The sequence below is a fragment of the Mercenaria mercenaria genome, chromosome 5 (genome assembly GCF_021730395.1).
Source record: "Mercenaria mercenaria strain notata chromosome 5, MADL_Memer_1, whole genome shotgun sequence".
NCBI classification, from domain to species: domain Eukaryota; kingdom Metazoa; phylum Mollusca; class Bivalvia; order Venerida; family Veneridae; genus Mercenaria; species Mercenaria mercenaria.
Window position 1 is genome coordinate 75,141,643 of NC_069365.1, and position 19,368 is coordinate 75,161,010.

Genomic DNA, 19,368 nt, shown 5'->3' on the forward strand with positions numbered 1-19,368 from the left:
AGCTGATTTTAATGTTATATGTCACAAAATATGTGCAATTTATAATATTATCTTGTTTACAAATGGAAAGGAAATATAATGTAAATATAAGAAATGAAACTATTTTTTTTCGGTGTTCATGCGAAATGAACGACAGAATAGGATCGGCAAATTAATCATGAATCTCTAGCGCGATTCATGGATTTGCCGATTCTATTCTGTCGTTCATTTCGCATGAACACCGAAAAAAATCATTTCATTTCTTAAATACACAATATTTTGTTCTATGTAATAGGGAAATACATTATGTAGAACTGATTTTTTCACTGTGTTAGTAACGCAGAAAGAATGTTATGAGCAGTAATACAACATTACTTATTTACATTTATTCCATTTATAAACCTGACATTCTTATCAACACAAACAAAACATTTGTTGTTTTATATGTAAAATGCATGATGCATTCAAAATGATAGTATACGTACACTTCAGTAAATAAGATGCCGCTGGCATGTGCAAGCAAATATGCGAGTACATCAAAAGGAACATCAGCATACCACATATTCATACAAGCTACAATTTTCGTTAATGCATTTCTTCTTGTTTATTTTAATAATTTCGTTCATTTAAAATCCTCAGGACTATATTTTTGTAATAGAATGGATTTATGGGACTTTGTGTTGTCTTCCAAACATCTTTACTCGTCACTTCTGTCACAAAATCCACAGTTATTAGTTTTGATTCTTTTGGTTGTCTGAAATGGCTTTAAATTGCTTCATTGCTTTTTTGTTGGAAGGTCACGAAATATCTGCTTTCTCAAAATTGCCATGATTTTCTCGGGTCTTTTTCAGAGCGCACGGAGTTTTCTTTTCTACTTTAATGCGCACGGAATATTCGTTTTTCATAATTGCCATGATATCTCTTAGTTGTCAGTTGGTAAATCTGCACGGATTATATACTTTTTCATTGCAACCGTGATTTTCCCGTGTTTTCTGTAGTCAGATCAATAAATGTAAACGTATCAACATGATTTGATTGTTTTCGTTTGTAAGAAGGAATATCTCCTTTTTATCGTTTTATGGTACTGTGAAATCATTTAAATTCGCTGGCATGAAATTTCGCGCAAACGTGAAGAAGGACTGTTTCGCGCGGGCTTAAATTCGCGCATTTTCAATTTTAGAAAGGAAAAATATAATCAAAAAATAATAATAGCGCGGTCTTAAATTCGGTCCTAGCGCGAAATACGCGAAAATTCGTCCTACGCGAATAAAAATGATTTCACAGTAGTTGATTGTGCCATTTCGTCTTTTTGCACCGCGGCCCCGCCAAGAAAAATACGATTGAAAAAAACAAAAAAAAAAAAAAACTTTAAATGACGAAAACTCGCGCGGGACGAAAAGACGCTTATCAGCGGGGGCGGGGGGCCAAAAGTTGAGATTTGAGAACAAAAACGGCGGGGTCTCACATGGTAAATTAGACGTAAAAGGATTGCTTATAGCGTCTTTTTGCGTAACGTCGGACCTGTTTTTCAACAATATTTTTTTTTCCATTTGCATGGCCACAAGGTGGTTTGTTTAAATTCTTTGTGAATGAAGTTTGGTAGAAAAAAATGCGAAAGAAGGTAGTTTTTCGGTGAAGTGAAAGTAAAGTTTAGTATGAGTAGTACTACCGGGTCACAACAGTGTGACTTTGATGAAATTTTCATGTTCAAGAAAACACTAAATGACACCTACTTTTCTCTTCGTTTTATGTCAGTTTTGTCACAATTATTTTACATCAGCTAAGTGTGGCAGTTTTTTTTAAAAAAGGTCAATTTTATATAGAATATACAGGGAATACTATTTAGGGTAGTGTGACTTAAAGGGAGGTAATAAAAAACAACGAATGCAATAACACTGTCTAATATGTTCATCAATATTCATACCTTTGACAAGTATTAGAGAAATCAGTTTACGAAAATAAATTATTGTAATTTTTTTAAATTACCAGATGTGGTAGCAACATTGAATAAAAAAGGAAATCTTTGGGTATCTCGGAGGTGCTTTAAAATTTGGAAAAAACCCCGCTACATTGCAATTGAAGTGCTAAATCTCTGTACTACTTTCACCGTACATAAACGTAGCTAGTGCTCTCTTTTACTTTGAGCAGTATAAAATATATGTGAATATGAAAGTGTAGCTTTATCCCGAGGCAGTATAACTCTTGTCAGTATAAGAATGAACATGCTCGATACAGTCACTTCCCTTGCACAGGTTAACTAATGAAGGTTTTTTTGGTGCCTTGATCTTCTATTCTTTATAACATTCAGTATAATTTTTTAAACAAAAAACCCCTGTATTTTACAATGAAAAACAGGCAGCGATTTTATTCATTCATCCTCTAAATTTAAATGTCATCGTTTTTCAAGTTGCTTGGTGGACAAACTTTTCATGTCATCGCCGTCTGTCTGTCTGTCCGTTCGTCCGCATTAGCTTGTCCGCGTTACTTCTAAAAAAACATGGCCTGACTTCAATTGAACTGAATAGAATTGAACGAATGAAATGTAGTTATATATATCGTTGGCACGTGCCATTCGGATTATTTTGCGGAAATATTGCCTTATAAATGTATTTTTTAAAATTCTTCCAAACTATTAGCTGGATTTCAATAAAATTAAGTAGAAATGTTTAGTACCAGTCATTATTGCGCCACGCCTATATCATTTTAGTTAATTCCCTTTGATTATTACATATATTATAGTCTATTTAAAGATTCTTGTTCCCGCGTCTTCTTCAAAACCGCTGTCCAGATTTCAATGTAACTGTCATAAAGCTCAGATGCGTTTTGCTCGTGTGATTTATCCCCTTAAATGTAATTATCGAATAAGTTGGTTGGATTTGAATGAAATTATACTGTACGAACAACAAGTTACATGAATGATGTTTACTGAGTTATGGGCCTTTGATTTTTATGCATAAAGGCAACATATACCCATAATTTAATTGTTTTCCCTGTTTAATTAATACTACAATATTCCATTTTCTCAAGGTTGTATACCATTAAATCGGGATAATAATAATAATAATAATAATAATAATAATAATATCTATTTTAATTCGCAAACTTAAACACTTATTTTATGGCGTCATTTCTATATTTTTAGAGGTTTTCAGAAGCTTATAGTTAGAGTTACATAGAGTTATTTTGAATTAGGTAAAGGTAAAATTTCATTTTACCATCGCAATGTGCAATAATGAACATAAGCTGTGTAGAGCTTCTGAGCGATCCTACATTGTATTTTAAGAACAGTTAAAACCAATTATACGTTACCCCCAGCAATTTGCTGGTATCCATTAATAGCTCGGCCGACTGGGGCAATCATGATAAAATGCACTGTCTAAGGGCCCACCGCATTGGGAGTTGCCAAAAATCGAACCCGGGGCCTTCACCTTTGTATGAAAGCGTCATAGCCCTCTCGGCTAATGCGTCCTCAAGGGTACTGGGACGGACAAGACGGCAATTTAATAACAGTAACGAATACTCAAAAACGACAACAAAACATAAAGTAACAATTCTTTTATTATACATGTACCTCATTTCCATTGCCAATGTAAAAGTCCAATATACAGACTTAATGTTACATAATTATTCTGATTAGTTCTTCATTTGTTTTCTTTTTCTTTCTTTCTTGAGCTTTTTGTCTTTCTTTATTGAATTAGACTTTTATGTTGTGTTTTTGTAGAATCATTCTCTGTATAACGATATATAGAGAATAATAGGTTAGTGCCGTAGATGAGAAAGTTTATCTGGCGAGGTGGAGGAGGTTATCGGGTGAGCCGAAGGCGAACCTGATAACGTCCGGAGCCGAGCCAGAGAAACTTTCTCCATCTTAGGCACTAACCTATTATTCTATTTATCTTGTCATTACTTCATTTTCCGATATTTGGCAATTTATTTTACAAAAATAAGTGTGCGACAACCGCTTTAATGACGTCATATTCGTAATGACGTCACTTATATAATGACGTGATTACCGGCAAAATCGCAATAACTTCTTCGTTTTTGAATAAAAACTCATTATTTGACCACTCATTTTCTTAGTTCGGACATTTCCAACACAATGATGATGGTTTCGTTGCAAAATTTCTTATGACAACAATACGATCATAAGTCACATGATCAACATGACGTATATATCTGGTCTCATGTTCAACTCGAGTATCTTCATGAAAGATATACGGCACCCTGATATCGGGTCGAAAATATTGCAAGTGACAGGATATATGTTTATACTAGATTCCAGATCCATCTGTTACCTTAACTTACCCTTGGGGAAGGGCCGTCGCTAATGTTGGGAAAACTTGTGGCCCAACCCTTTTGCTTCTGAATTCAATGTATATATTACTTAACATGCTTTTCTATTTCTCATTAGTTTATGTTAAAATAACGCATGTGTTTAATTGTATTATAAACATGTATTGTTTCGTTTGCAATAAAATATGTTTAAACTAAACATTAGTTCTTTTGAAAATACCGTCTTTATTTATTTCTGTTGGTCTTTTTTCCCAACCCGTAAGCAGTTTAAACTACTGTCAGAGATATCGGGTGGTTATGATTTTGAAGCTTTTAATAAAATAAAAATAGAGAACGGTGCAGTATCTTTTTTAATCTTGAAGTAGCTGATTTTTTTTAAATAGTTTCTCAATTATTTTGTGAAATGTGTGCATGAAAATTCTTTTTATGTTTTCTTTTGGACATCAGGCGTTGGTTGAATTGATAAGAGCTAAAGAAATATGATAATTTGATGTTTCAGTAGAAAACAGCTGACATTATTAGTTATACTGCTTATTGGTGACAGGATACGGGATATACGTTGTCGAGGAAATCCATATCAGGCGAGAGCGAAGTGGTTTAGATCAGAAACACAAAAGAAGCTTCATGTTCCGTCCTTTAGAAAATCTCCAGATTTTACGATGTCACAAATGTCTTGAAACTTCAATTTTCATCCCGTTTCCTGTTAAATCATTTATCTTGCACGTAGATTAAATGATCCTACAACAAACGGCTGAGTAACAAATATGTCAGTTCCTTTATTTTACGATTTTTTTTAACTTAAAACAAAATTTCAACGTCCGAAGTGTTTCCCATACAGAGTTATTTCGCTTTTACGGCTAACTTTTGTCAAACTTCACGAGCCTAAACTAAGTACAGTAGAATGAAAACGGCAAGTAAACACTAAATTTACTCTCGGAAACGATACTATCGCTGGAGCTAATTAATAATCTGGCTTAATTCAATTACGCCAGCGATGCGGCAGCCATTTTATCTTAATCAAATTCATATCTGAAATATACTTGGAGGGTATGGAATATATCCTGTCTCCACGTGACGTCTATTGACCAATAGAAATGCAAGAAACTTGTAAGAGACAAGATAATAATAATAATAATAATAATAATAATAATAATAATAATATAATAGTAATAATAATATAACATGATATAATATAATATAATGTATCTATTCTTATATTTGTGAACTTCTACATTGGAATTATAAGACTCGTTAAATAAAACTGATGACATTCATCATTTTTATGTAATGGCTTTATTACACTCCCGCAACGTCATATATGTGATAATTTCCGTTAGAAATAATTCTTTATATATTCAACAATACAATCTGACGTCAGTGACGCGCCATGCATACGCTCCATGACGACGTCGTTTGTTTGACGTTACTCCAGTCGCCTTGAGTTTTGCAGAAGAAAATTGTTGATATTAAACAATAGATACGAGGATATATTCTGAAAGAAAATGACTAAAAAGGCAAGAAATGGCCAGAGGGTCAAGACAAGGAAGAAAGGGAGGCAGGATATCATGGAAAACGGAAGTGATGTAAGCGTATCAGGCAGCAGAAGTTATATTGCGCTTGCACACTCTCGCGCGCCTAAATATTTGAAACCAAGCGATGAAAGTGAAGATGGATTTCCTGAGGGCTGTGCTATTACGAGGGCAGACTTTCGTACAATTATGGGGAGCAGACTTAACACTCCACTCCCGAGAATAGGCGCCGAATCCCATTTAGGAATCAGAGTTAGTACCCCGTCGGAAAAGTCGGATAAAAACGAGCATTTTCTGCCTGATATTAACGGCCATATAATGAACAGAATGAAGAGGTAAATTTTTATTACTACATTGCGAATAAGTATTCCATTTTATTGACAATATTTCATTTATTGTTTAAGATTTTACATCTCTCAAATAAAATGACCAGTTGTAGTAAACAAATAAATACGAGAAAAAAAAAAACACAACACTTTTTTACGGATACAATGGTTGCGTTATTTTGCACGGACATTTTGGGTGTAACATGTTAGGTCTCCCCCTCCCCCAAGCCCGAACTACTACGATATTATATAACCTTTTTTTCGTCATCATTGTATATACAAGTATCGACACATGTACGTTTCCAGATTCTTTAAAAGATGCATTTGTTGTTCCAGTATTTAAACAAGGAAACAAAGAAGATCCAAACAACTATCGCCCTATCTCAATTTTACCGACAATATCTAAAATATTTGAAAGACATATAGCGATTCAAATGCAATCTTTTTTCAAAACATTTAACATCATTCACGAAACTCAGTCAGGATTTAGACCTAATCATTCATGCCATACAGCTCTTACGCGATTAATAGATGCCTGGTTAAAAGATGTTGATTCTGGAAAATACGTAGGTGCTGTATTTCTTGACTTAAGGAAAGCATTTGATCTTGTTGATCACTCTATTTTACTACATAAACTAAGATTATATAAATTTACAGATAGTACAATTAAATTATTCCAGTCGTATTTATCCAACAGGAAACAGTTGATTAAAGTTGGTAACTTCAGATCCGAACAAATGACAGTTAGTTCCGGCGTTCCACAAGGGTCAATTCTTGGTCCCCTGTTATTTTTACTTTATATCAATGACATAGCATTATCAACAAACGAAGGTAATATTGATCTATACGCTGATGACTCGACAATATATGAATCTGATTATGATATGAAAATTGTTGAAAGTAAACTCCAAGAAAATTTAGATAAAATCGAAAAATGGTGTTTTCAAACAACATGCTGTTACACCCATCAAAAACAAAATGTATGCTTATAAGTACAAAACACAAGAAGCGCAACTGCAGCAATTTGAACTTAACTATTGGTGGATCTATCATAGAAAATGTAATAGTTCAAAAGTTTTAGGAATCTATATCGACAATACACTTTCGTGGAATATACAAATAGATAAAATATGTTTGAAAGTTAATTCAAAAATAGCACTATTGAAGAGGATTGTATATTTTTTAACAGAGGATATGAAAAAATTATTCTACAATGCATATATTTTGTCTGTTTTAGATTACTGCTGTACAATTTGGTCTACATGCAGTAAAGGCTCATTAAATAAGATTTTTGCACTTCAAGGAAGAGTTGCTAGGATTGTTTTAAATAAAGAACTGCAGACAAATAAATCTGAAATGTTAAAAGAACTCGGATGGATGAAATTTTCTGATCGGTGCAAATACCATACTGGAGTAATGATATTTAAAACTATAAAAAGTCTGGTACCATCTTACATATCTGATATTGTAACATTTTCCAGCAATGAAATTTATGGCCTTAGATCAGTTGTACATAATGATATTTTAATACCTAAATGTCGCACGAATTATATGAAAAGATCATTTGGCTATAATAGTGCTAAAGTATGGAATATCATTCCACAAAATATTCGTTGTGTGGATTCACTTACTTCTTTCAAACGCAAGTACAAAAGATACTTATTAGGACCTGAATAAGCTACAACTTTTTTTTTTTTCTGCAATTGCTATTTATTTATTTTCTTTTAATGGGTGAATGCATATCTGAGTGATTTTACTTTTTATGATTGTATACATATTTTTTTTTCTAATTAAATGGAGTGTTTGTCAAGAGTGAATGCTGTATTTAAATGTTTATCATTCTAATTCTGTCTTATATTATAATTAGATAATCGGTTTTAATCTATTTTTGTGTGTTGAACTGTTTTTATTAATATTACAGAAGGCCACATTGAAATTTAAGATGTTTAATATGTTCTGACACTGTTATATATCTTTATGTGTTACCTTCTTTAAATAAAGTTATTATTATTATTATTATATTATTATTATTATATTCCGAATCAGATGCTAATCACACAAAACATGTAAAACATATATGAGCTAGATTTTTTTAATAACGTCTCACTAGCTGCTTGATGTTAGGCTGGTGAATATGATTCTTAAAAATCTTTTTGAGTAAGCCAGCAGCTTTTCATAGTTAATGTTGTTAAATACCGAGTACAGCTGTATTTGTCTAAGCCGGGACGTACACTGATGATGAAAATATCTTACGTAATAGCTAGTCGTTTGAGCTATTATGAGGGTATGTCTGCCAAAAATAAATTTAAAATACATCACTATATATATATCACTTACAAAAAATGCATTTTTATGACTTTTTTTGTGTGTCACACTTCCCATCTCTCATAGTATCTTTTAATTACAATCAGGTTTCAACAACTGGTAATATTTCATTAAATTCTATGATCTTTTTTATACAAAAAGTATACATACTTAATAAAACTTCCAAAGATTTCCCCATCCTTTCTACGAAAGCATGGAGAGGACATCGCAAAGTTTTATTTTAATTTATGTCGTTGCCGCGAGATATAACTAAGAAAAAAACGAAAAACAAAAAATATTATCTCGTGGCCACAAGATATCACTAAGAAATAAAATAATAAAAAAAAAAACAACACAATTTCTTAATTCGTGGCCACGAAATATAATTTATCTTAGTTATATCTCGTGGCCACGAGATAACACTTTTTGTTTTTTGTTTTTTTCTTAGTTATATCTCGTGGCAACGAGATAAATTTAAAAAAATCCGATGTCCCCTCCATGCTTCCGTACCTTTCATTATTTTGATAGTACCTTTCATGCATTGTACAGTTATAAAATTTGTCAGACGTTTGAAAATATGTTGAATATAACAATTTAATATTTCTATAAAAATAAAGCTTCTGTTTTGGTAGAAACACTCCATTAAATTTGTACAAATAATCCTAAAATGTATACACTATATTTTTTTTTTAATTGTTACAATTTCATGTTATGTGTAACAACTCCTGATATAGAATATCAACACAGGCGTCAAACTGTATATATAATTTAAACCTTTTATAACTATCACTTAGACCCGAGGACCAGCTGGTGGACCAAGATATGTATGACGTAGAATGTATACGGAAAACAAGAAGTGGAATTGCATTCACTCAGTTTGTTGGCAGACCATATCGCTTGCCCCGGCTGTTGTCGGACGGACAGATAGAAAGACGCATTCAGCCAAGAGTGAACCATTACGCATCATTTGTACCGATCAAATCTCCCGAAGTAAACAGAAGCGGTAAGGTTTCTCGAAATAAGATCAGCGCTATGTGCGAAGAATTTCACTCGCACGGTGATATTACATAGTTGATACATAGATTAATTCCCTTCTTGTGTATTAAAGACCCAAAAAGGAAGATGTAGGATCTAAGTGTACGTTTATTAATCTTGCTGTTTGATGATCTTAGCACGATACTCATAACATCAAAAACTGAACAACTGAATCAAATTGTATCAACCGCATATTTCACAAAAAAACCCAAAAAAAAACGTCAGCTGGAAGGACAAAAATTCACAGCTTAAAGTTATAACGGTATCTTTGTCTATGTCGCCTTTATAAGTTAGATAAAAATAGAAAAATAGGTATTTTTTATGCCTTGACCTTTACAAATCAGTCTATGACATATTCTCCTTTTTCGATGGTAAATAAATTCCTCTAGGTTTAGAAATTTGCTTACATCTAAAGTAACAATAAAATGCTTGAAATAAAACTGAAGTGAGCCGCACCATGAGAAAACCAACATAGTGTGTTTGCGACCAGCATGGATCCAGACCAGCCTGCGCATCCGCACAGTCTGGTCAGGATCCATGCTGTTCGCTTTCAAAGTATATTGCAATTAGAGAAACTGTTAGCGAACAGCATGGATCCTGACCAGACAGTGCGGATGCGCAGGCTGGTCTGGATCCATGCTGGTCGCAAACCCACTGTGTTGGTTTTCTCATGGCGCGGCTCATGTAATGAACATGTTTTTTTTTTCTTTTCATTCTATAAGTAAGAAATGTAGGTGCATCGTAGCCTGGGAAGCCGTTGATAATATTTGTGCTTTGTCAGAAGAAATAATACATAATATCTATGCATTGATCCGACTTAATTTGAGCTAATTAGTGTTAATTGGCATTCATCGAGTTTCTCATATTGTCAATTTGCAGGTAGAAAAAAGTTAGAAATTGTCAGACTGGATTCCCAGGCTAGGTGCATCGTCTCTTTGAGTTGTTGTAAAAGCGTAAGCGGTTCGTGTTGAGCATAATTCTATAGAAATTGTACGATTATAATACTGAAATAATAACCAGTCCTGTTGACTAATCATTATCATGTCTTACATTATTTTCGTTCCATTACAAGACATAATGCACGTACCTTGCGTAATCTCTCCTAAACTAACTTTAGTTAAATTTGTATTGTTTATAATAATAATAAAAAAAGGCAATAAGACAACACAACGAAATATCTAGTACAAAGCTGAACATGTGCGGTTGTTATTTCATCAATAATGATATCACTATATATATTTGCGGATTACTCTTTTGATCAGTACTTGTATGGTGGCTGATTTCGGCAATCTTGTTCTGGCGTTTTGCTGCGTTTGAAGAGCTCCAACTCGCTAGCGCCAGAACGACTAATAAGCGCACAAATACAACAAACACCTTTACAATATCGGAACACTTATTCATCGTTCTGGCGCATAGACGTGTTGGCGCTCACAAGTCAAATTTACGGTAATTGTTTTCGTTCCCAGAACAAAAAACTTATGTATTGTATCGAAGCGCTTATTAATCGTTAACAAACTATTTTTCAAGGTGGAAATTTTGCCGATAAAATGAGAAATGAGGTGGAGGAGAGCAGACAGAGACGAGAGGACCGGAACTTGGACAGGATGCGCAGGCAACTACAGGAAAGAGAAGGGCGTGCGTCACGTATTGGTAGGTCATGTGACAGCAATGAAGAAAGGGTGCGGGCAGTAGTTGAGGTACAGGACAGCATTCGTAAAGCGAGTTTTCAAAAACATGTCCGGCAATTTATGGATAAACGTCATTAGAGAATTCAGAACTCTTTATTTTGCATAGCCTTTACAATATTCTTTTGTTAATGTTTTGATATTTTTCATCATACAGAAGTATGACAAAATTATTTCAAGTCTAAGTAGAAAATAAAGTATTAAAATTAGGTAACAATTATTTTATCCTTTCATTAGTGCGTATTGTTTCTATAATTATGCATATACAACGACAACTTTCGTGAAGTTTAACACCTAGAAAAATACAATTTACCGTGTCCCAAATTTAGGCTCATGCTCAAAGTTCAAACCTCGCCGGCCCGCCCGCTTAGCTCAGTAGGGAGAGCACCAGTCTACGAATCGCGGGGTCGTGAGTTCGATCCCCGGGCAGGGCGTGTGTTCTCCGTGACGATTTGATAAAAGACATTGTGTCTGAATTCATTCGTCCTCCACCTCTGATTCAAGTTGGGAAGTTGGCAGTTACTTGCGCAGAACAGGTTTGTACTGGTACAAAATCCAGGAACACCGGTTAAGTTAGCTGCCCGCCGTTACATAACTGAAATACTGTTGAAAAATGGCATTAAACCCAAAACAAACAAAAACTCAAACCTGGCCGTATTTTATTCTGGTTTATGTTCACAACGTTTACAACCCAGTAAGCAAAATAAGCCCCGACCTGTAAAACCATACCTTACGATAGTCATGCCCATAAGAACATTATCGATTATAGCAAGTTGATTTCAAGGCTCCGCCGTTATATATGGAAAAAAATGTAATATCCAATGGTCATTAAACATACCAAAATTTTATGTCAATTTTGCACAATTTAGAGAGAAGGTTCATATATTTGTAGGACTCATTTGGGTTTAAGCGGTATTCTATAAACTAACTCGTATTTGTAGAAATTGTCTCTACTACATTTCTTCTACACTGCGTAAGGACCGCAATTGATTGTACTCATGATTGTGGGGTAAGGAGGAGTCAAGCTGTCATGTGTTCTTAAGTATCAACTTAATGGTGTTAGGAGTTCTGATATGGAAAAGACGATGTTTGTTTTTTTTCCCCAAAACAATGCTAAAGCGATCTGACTTGTTTAGATTCTAAACAATTTCAATTTCAATTTATTTAATTTCTCTCAGGTCACAATACATGACAACATGAGGTATAACATAATATTGATTAAACAAATGAGGCATCAAAAAGGCATAGACACAAATAATCGTTATCGTATACAACAGTAGATGATAAAAAACATGATTGATATCTGATTATCGGGAGAGAACAACATTTTTACTTAATAAGTCTATCTTGTAAGTAGCATAATCTATATTCAGGCACATCTATTATTGCAATATCCATTCAACTGTTGATATTGTTTACAAATGGTCGTGTATAATATTCCGATATAAGAAAACTTCTTTTTTTTAAACATAAAATACTGGCATTCAAATAAATAATGGAACTCATATCCGACACTGGTGCTACATAAATTACATATTCTCAAATTATAATCAACTGCATTCCAGCTTCCAGTTTCAACTGGCATGTCTTAAAGTTGGTTTGACATAGTCAATACCTTCAGCTATACCTTTATTTACAAAATAAAATTATGCAAATCATTCAAAAACAAAGAAAAGAGCAAAGGCGACAAATTTTCACCTTGACGACCGCCAATTGAGCAAGAGAAAAAAAACTCGATTTTCCTCATTAACATTAATACGGGACTTTGCATTGGCGTAAATACTTTTCACCACTTTTAATTTTTTCCATTATTATTACAGGCAAATATTTTCCCCCAAGAGACGTGCTCTCCGGCATATTATATCAATGGCACTTTTCAGGTCCACAAAGGCACAGAAAAGTCAGAAACTCTAATGAAATTATGCAACAAAATTCCTTTTTTTGTAATTTATAATTCTTATGCCATAGCATCAAACGTCAAAGCCACTGTGGGGAATCACATGATCAAAATAATCTCTAAACCAAAGTTATTTTTTGAAGAACATGAATAAATTGCCTACCATGATAAAATATGAAATTTAAACATATCCTAACATATGACTAATGAAAATTGTTAAATTATTATGTAATTGACAATAATGATAGATATCCTGTAATTACAAATACTAAGGGAAATAAGAAGTCTCGGTTTTTTGAAGTGTTCCAGATAATCAGAAGGTGATTGTGATTGAAATCTATGTAGTTTGCGGATACATCTATGTTGCCAAATAATAAGCTTTATTTTAGATTTACAGCAAAAGTTGCTTCAATATCATCCCATAGTATTCATAAATTTATTTTGGATTATTTTGATCATGTGATTCTTATATTTCTAAAATATTGTAGTGATAAGTAACTGTGATGATCCGGTTGAACTTACAGCTTTTTGTATGCGAAAGAAATACTCATTACAATAAGTTATACCTTAGTACCTTAAACTAACATACATGCGTTTGTTATTTTAAAATAACATATTAAATTTGTATCTCTCGTGACCGTGTGCCCGACATTTCTGCGTTCAGAGTGGTTACCGTTCGGTAACTTATGATATTATGGTCTTCCCAACATTCATTAACCTTTAGCATGCTAGGTAAATTGTCGTCTGCTGGAAATGTCGTCTGCTAAAATTGTTAAGTTCATTCAATTTGCTCCAAAATTGGAAGAAATATTGTCAGAGTAGCAAACAGCTTGGAACCTGATCAGACGCCGATTTAATCGGCGTCTGATCTGGTTCCAAGCTGTTTGCAAAGGCTGTTAAATTCGCCTGCAGCAGGCTAAGGGTTAATATAATACTTATTATGTATTTATTCCTGAATGTTAATGTCAGTTTTCAAGCTGAGGATCTCTAATGAAGTAGACTAACCAATAGACTAGATTGAACACAAAAAAGGTTGTAGGGAACACAAATCGAGATATTTTGTCCACAAGACGTGCTCTTCCTAAGTTGGACAGTCGTCTAAAACATAATAGTCCACAATGATTGTCTTTCGTCGTGTAATCTTCCAATTCCTGTTGAAAGAAAATAATATTTCTAAAAATGCAAAATTAATATTAAATTAGTTCTGGTAGTTTACATTTTGTATCACATCCTGGATAGATCACTGGTCCCTTTGGTAAGGTAGTGAATCCGACACGCACATCAGGACATCGCGTATTCTCCGTATAAGGTTTTTGGATGCTCCGCTTTTTATGGAAAGCCAAGTGCGCACTGAGCTGTATATACATAAAACGAATACTGCATTGCTTACAGAGAATACCTTGTTACATGGAATTTCTAACTGACACACTGAGACATCTGCTCTGAAAACTGCATATACCCGTACAAGCAAAAATAAAATCCACGAAAAAGGTTCCATTCTTTTTTTATAGAAAGATAACCGAATCATATAATTTGGTCGCAATTCAGATGTTTTGGTTTCAATGTTTTACATTCTCATTTTCCTACTGGTGATGATATTTCAGCCAGTTTAACACATCTCAGTAAAGAATTGTCATTTATACTTACTTACAAAGCTGAATAAGTATATTACTCAATGACCAGTTTTCTTTGAATAGTGAACAAGTTGAATTATTTTCAATAAGAAGTAGCAAAAGTTCTGTGAAAAGGTTGAAGAACAGCTGTATAAACATGTAGAATTACAGCTCTGTGAACATGTTAAAGTATGAGATGGAAAAATATCGTTTGAAAATTGAAAATGAGGGATCTATGGAGAAAGCACTTACAGGTTTCTGTCCGTTATTTTGTTTTGAACTGACAGACGTGTTTTGTGATCTTTGCGCATCTTTTGAAGGCTTCGTCTCTTTCCGAGTCAAAACATTGACGTAAGCAAACTCCAACAGTCCGAGAAAAACAAATGCGAGACAAGTTGCCATGTAAATGTCTATTGCCTGGAAGAATCCGATAAAAACGTTTATTAAAAATAGCCAAAAAGTTAACGCTGTGATTAAATACCAGTAGCAATAAGCCTGCATAATGTACAAGATTCGGCTTTGGTCTAAACGGCTATTTCCGGTTGACATGAAATCGTAGATTGAAAATAATTTGATGATAAAGTTAACTAAGATCATATTTATCCGTTAGGATTAAATTTCATGGAAAATCTGCTTGAAATAATGATAGAATATAGTAATTGAGCGAGTGTCTGAGGTTGTGTTTGCTATCAGTATTCTTAGCAATCGGTTTAAACCACGGCTACTACAAATGTGAGCTTATATACATTTGTATCAACTAAATATATATATATCTCTTAGAGACTACTGATTCAAACTGGTCAAAAAGTGAATGCTGTGTGTCCAGCGCGACTAGCATTAAGGACCTGGCTTCAAAACGGGGTAGCGCTGTCAATAACACGCTTGTTGTCGTCATGCACATGCGTTTTCATAATGCAAAAGGGTAATTATCATCTCGTTATAGCAAATATTCCAAAATTACATATTTTCATTTTTGCTCTAGACCTTAAAGTTTGACAAATACAATATACGGATACTCACTTTAATATATGAAACACGTGGAAGATTAGCTCTAGCACCGGAACTCTGTGTCGTTATTGTAAGGACAGTCAGTAGGCTGAGTGAAACTCGTGCCGGTACAGATGTACAGTCCAGCCAGAAGCTTACCCAGGATAGGATTACAATTAGGATACTTGGTATATAAATCTGCACGATATGATAGGCATAGTTCCTCCCCAAGATAAACTTTACTCCAATACAAGGGAAGAGAACTGTAAGACAATAGAAATCTGTGCATTAATCATACACTGATATATTTTTTCTTCAAAAATTAATCATACATCAGTCATACATTGAACATTCATTTTTCTCAAAATTAATCACAGTATTACTCTAATTATACATTGTATTACGTACGGGCTTTTAAGTCAAAGTCACGTTACAATAGGTGATATAATTCAACTATACGATTTGGAAAAACAACCACATTAATTTAAGAATTGAAATAAATATCAGACTCATTCTGAAAGTTACAATATAATGGACAACTGAAAATGGAAACCAGGTGTTTATGGGTTTCAATGGTCGAATGGTTAAAGTCACTGACTTCGAACCATTAGCCCCTCGCCATTTTGGATTTGATAGCGCGCAATGGATGTAAAATTCTTTCGTGAGGAAGCCGTCGAAATTGACCAAGGAAGGTTGATGGCTCCAGCTGGGGTCATATGTCATCATTATAACCTGGTAAAGCAACATTTTGCCTATCCGAACAAAAACAAATGCTGAATTGCACTGAGCAAGGATGCATTTAACAGTATCATGTCACAACATTTGTGTATCTTTTGCTGCGATGCCAGACAGGAAAATATCATGCAGGTACAAGGTACATAAATCACGCCTTACTCCCGTAATAATTCTTTTCACAGCTGTATGGCTTGATTTCTGCCAACGAAAACTGAGGAAACTTTATATCTTCAGCCACTGATACCGCATCGGCCTTCCATACAAACCGCATATTTTCCGTACTATGGCCATCTGAAATATGAAAGTCAGAATAAAATACAACACACTAAAAATAAGACGAATTATAATAATGCAACAATTCAGCTGGTCGAAATGTCTTTGGTATTTTTTCTTGATGGTACCGTCGGTCCTTCAGTCTGCCCCTCTGTTTTGTCTGACTTCGCTATGCTAGGCCGGAGCAAAACTTTTAAATCAATGCATTGGATTAACTTCTGTCAACAAAACTTTTGACTACACCCAATATAAACTTCACTGTAAAAATGTTTTCGTCAGCATATTGGTGTGAAATTTTAAACAGAATAGTATGATAACTTTAGGCATTATGTTGTCACAAGGCAAGTCCTAAAAGGAATATTTTGTACGTATATGCGGCATCTTTTATTCTTTAAAGAGCAGGAACAAAATATTGCGTAAACATTTCGGTCCGCCCAACATTTCACTCGCGTTCGTTAAATTTCAGTGAAGAAAGTTTGAGATACAAATGAATTTAAGCAGTTCGTTTGGTTCTTTCACGTGCCCAATGTAAAGCATTGATACAGGGGGATGAATTTGTTACTTTGTAACTTGACTATTCGAATTGGCGCGTGACACGTTTGTGATGCGCCAACACACAAGAACAAAAAGGTATTCACTTGTTGTACTCAAACTCAAACTCAAACTCTTTTATTCTCTCAATTCATGGCATACATGAAAACATGAGGTAAAACATATAACATTTTATAATCGAGGCTCTTTATATAAACAGTTATATTTATGTGTATTTAAGTAAAGAAAATATTCACTACAACAATGATTATACTCACTAACAAAATCTACATCTATAAATTGGTTTCCAACGATCTATTTTATCGAAGTATAATTTATATCAGGCATGATGAAATACCTTGATATCATTTTTTTTTTTAAATAAAATAGTAAAATATAATATAATTGTGGAGGGCCACACAGAAAAATAAACAAACAAAACATCTGTCAGCATTTGATAGTCTGTTAAGTTTGACAGTATGGTATAGGTAAGTCAAATTAATTGATATAGGTGGCATGTGTGGTCAAACTATTTGTAATATGATTCGGATTGAAATTGGGAAATAAAGTGGAATTTCAGATAGATCATTATTTAAAAGCCCACGAAACGAAACAGAAGACTGAATCAAATGCAATTCATTAAATTAATGGACAAAAACAAGTAAAAGTATAGTCTATAACTTACATAGAAGATATAATTTAATCAACGTACAAACTTAGGAAGGATGCATTTCATAAACTTACTCAGTTTCGTTTGTTCAGATTTGTTTTCAGATGTCATTAGTTGGGACAGTTTAAGAGTATTTGGTCTTCTGTAATAGTAAGGTTTAATATATCTAATTCGTTCTTGTCTAAGATCTTGACATTCTAGCAAATAATGAAATTCATCTCCTATTTTATCACATGATATACACTTTCTGTCACTTAAGGGAATTCTTGCCCAGTTACCTGTTTCTATTGGCATTCGGTGGTTCCTAGTTCTAAACTTTGCAAAGGTTAAACATGAAGAAATTGAGTATTTTGCTAGGTACTTTTCAAATCCAAATTCTGTCTTGAATATTCTATAAAATGAACTTTTGGATGAATTTTCAATGCTGGAGTGCCATTCGTTTATAAAAAGATCTTTAAGCTTTTGTCTTATTGTCAATTTAAGCCATTTAATGTTCGGGAATGTGTGATCGTTCCATATATTAAATGTACCACACTTTATAAAGATTTGCTTAATATTATATAACCATGGGTATTGTTTTTTGAAATTGTCATCATTTAGTGTTTTTGATGTTGATATAATACCTTGGTATACTTTTGAAGATAACTTGGACATTGGGTTATTGTTGTCACTGTTACATATTCGCGCCCAAAAAGTAATTATTCGTTCTTCAATATCTAAACGTAACGGGGGGCATCCAGTTTCACCATAGACCATATAACTCGGAGTTGACTGTTTCATTTTAAGAATGTGTTTCAAAAATTTTAACTGAACCCTTTCTATAACATCTATGTTCCCAAATCCCCAAATTTCAGAACCATACAGTAGAACTGGCTTGATTGTTTTTTGGAATAGTTCAATTTGCATATCTATTGGCAGTTGTAAACGATTTGAATTTCTCAATAGACTGTACATAGCTCTTGTTGCTTGCGATGCAATATGTTTCTTACATTTATAGAAAGACCCGCTGACACCCCGCAAGAAATAAAATATCTTATTTGTCATTTCTGGTGCATTGGCGTTCACGCAGACTCGACACCATAATTATTATGTTGAAGCACTGAGTCTAATTTCTCCGTGTATCCGACCAACTCGAAATATTTGTCAGCTGCAGCGTCCGCTCAGCTTTCAAAGTATATAATTTTTTGATTTTCTGATATCACTAAACAAAAGTTACTTACAACTTTCTAATTCCAGAAAGCAGGTCTGAGTGTCGAATGGATATTTCTGTAGATTCATGGAACATGAAAATAAGCCCGTTACTCTGTAAAACAACAGCGTACTCAGAATTATGTTTTTCAGTGGTAACTTTTATTAATTTTATGTTAAATTTATGTTAACATCATGCTCAAATGTATTTACAGAATTTGTAAGCACAATTAAATACTGCTACTGGTATGAACTACAAATACAAATTACAGATTTAGATAACTTTTATGATAAAGCACTGCTTTTACTAGAAAAGATTGGTT

General features: G+C 33.7%; 2 protein-coding genes across 6 annotated transcripts in view; one reads left to right on the forward strand and one right to left on the reverse strand.

The window, feature by feature from the left end:
- The first annotated feature begins 5,667 nt into the window (after nucleotides 1-5,667).
- Nucleotides 5,668-11,360, forward strand: LOC123557649 (uncharacterized). Its single transcript, XM_045349253.2, has 3 exons — nucleotides 5,668-6,136; nucleotides 9,226-9,434; nucleotides 10,994-11,360. Exons 1-3 carry the CDS (start codon nucleotides 5,775-5,777, stop codon nucleotides 11,230-11,232), a joined length of 810 nt encoding a protein of 269 aa, XP_045205188.1. The 5' UTR covers nucleotides 5,668-5,774; the 3' UTR covers nucleotides 11,233-11,360.
- A 915-nt stretch (nucleotides 11,361-12,275) lies between these two features.
- Nucleotides 12,276-19,368, reverse strand: part of LOC123557650 (glycine receptor subunit alpha-2-like) — a 38,531-nt gene continuing 31,438 nt past the window's right edge. For 4 of the 5 annotated variants that reach the window (XM_045349259.2, XM_045349258.2, XM_053544010.1 and 1 more), the window contains exons 5-9: nucleotides 19,078-19,160; nucleotides 16,543-16,674; nucleotides 15,682-15,911; nucleotides 14,914-15,078; nucleotides 12,276-14,199 (exon numbers count right to left, since the gene is read on the reverse strand). In XM_045349259.2, the coding sequence (XP_045205194.2) occupies nucleotides 14,014-14,199; nucleotides 14,914-15,078; nucleotides 15,682-15,911; nucleotides 16,543-16,674; nucleotides 19,078-19,160 (796 nt within the window). In that variant the 3' untranslated portion in view covers nucleotides 12,276-14,013. The remainder of the gene's footprint in view (nucleotides 14,200-14,913; nucleotides 15,079-15,681; nucleotides 15,912-16,542; nucleotides 16,675-19,077; nucleotides 19,161-19,368) is intronic. The other variant, XM_053544009.1, reaches the window with a different exon arrangement.

Bases quoted from the DNA above. Each gene is read 5' to 3' on its own strand.
- LOC123557649 (XM_045349253.2), top strand. From the start codon at position 5,775: ATGACTAAAAAGGCAAGAAATGGCCAGAGGGTCAAGACAAGGAAGAAA. The intron at 6,137-9,225 runs GTAAATTTTTAT...ACTATCACTTAG, and splicing joins ATAATGAACAGAATGAAGAG to ACCCGAGGACCAGCTGGTGG. The intron at 9,435-10,993 runs GTAAGGTTTCTC...CTATTTTTCAAG, and splicing joins TCCCGAAGTAAACAGAAGCG to GTGGAAATTTTGCCGATAAA.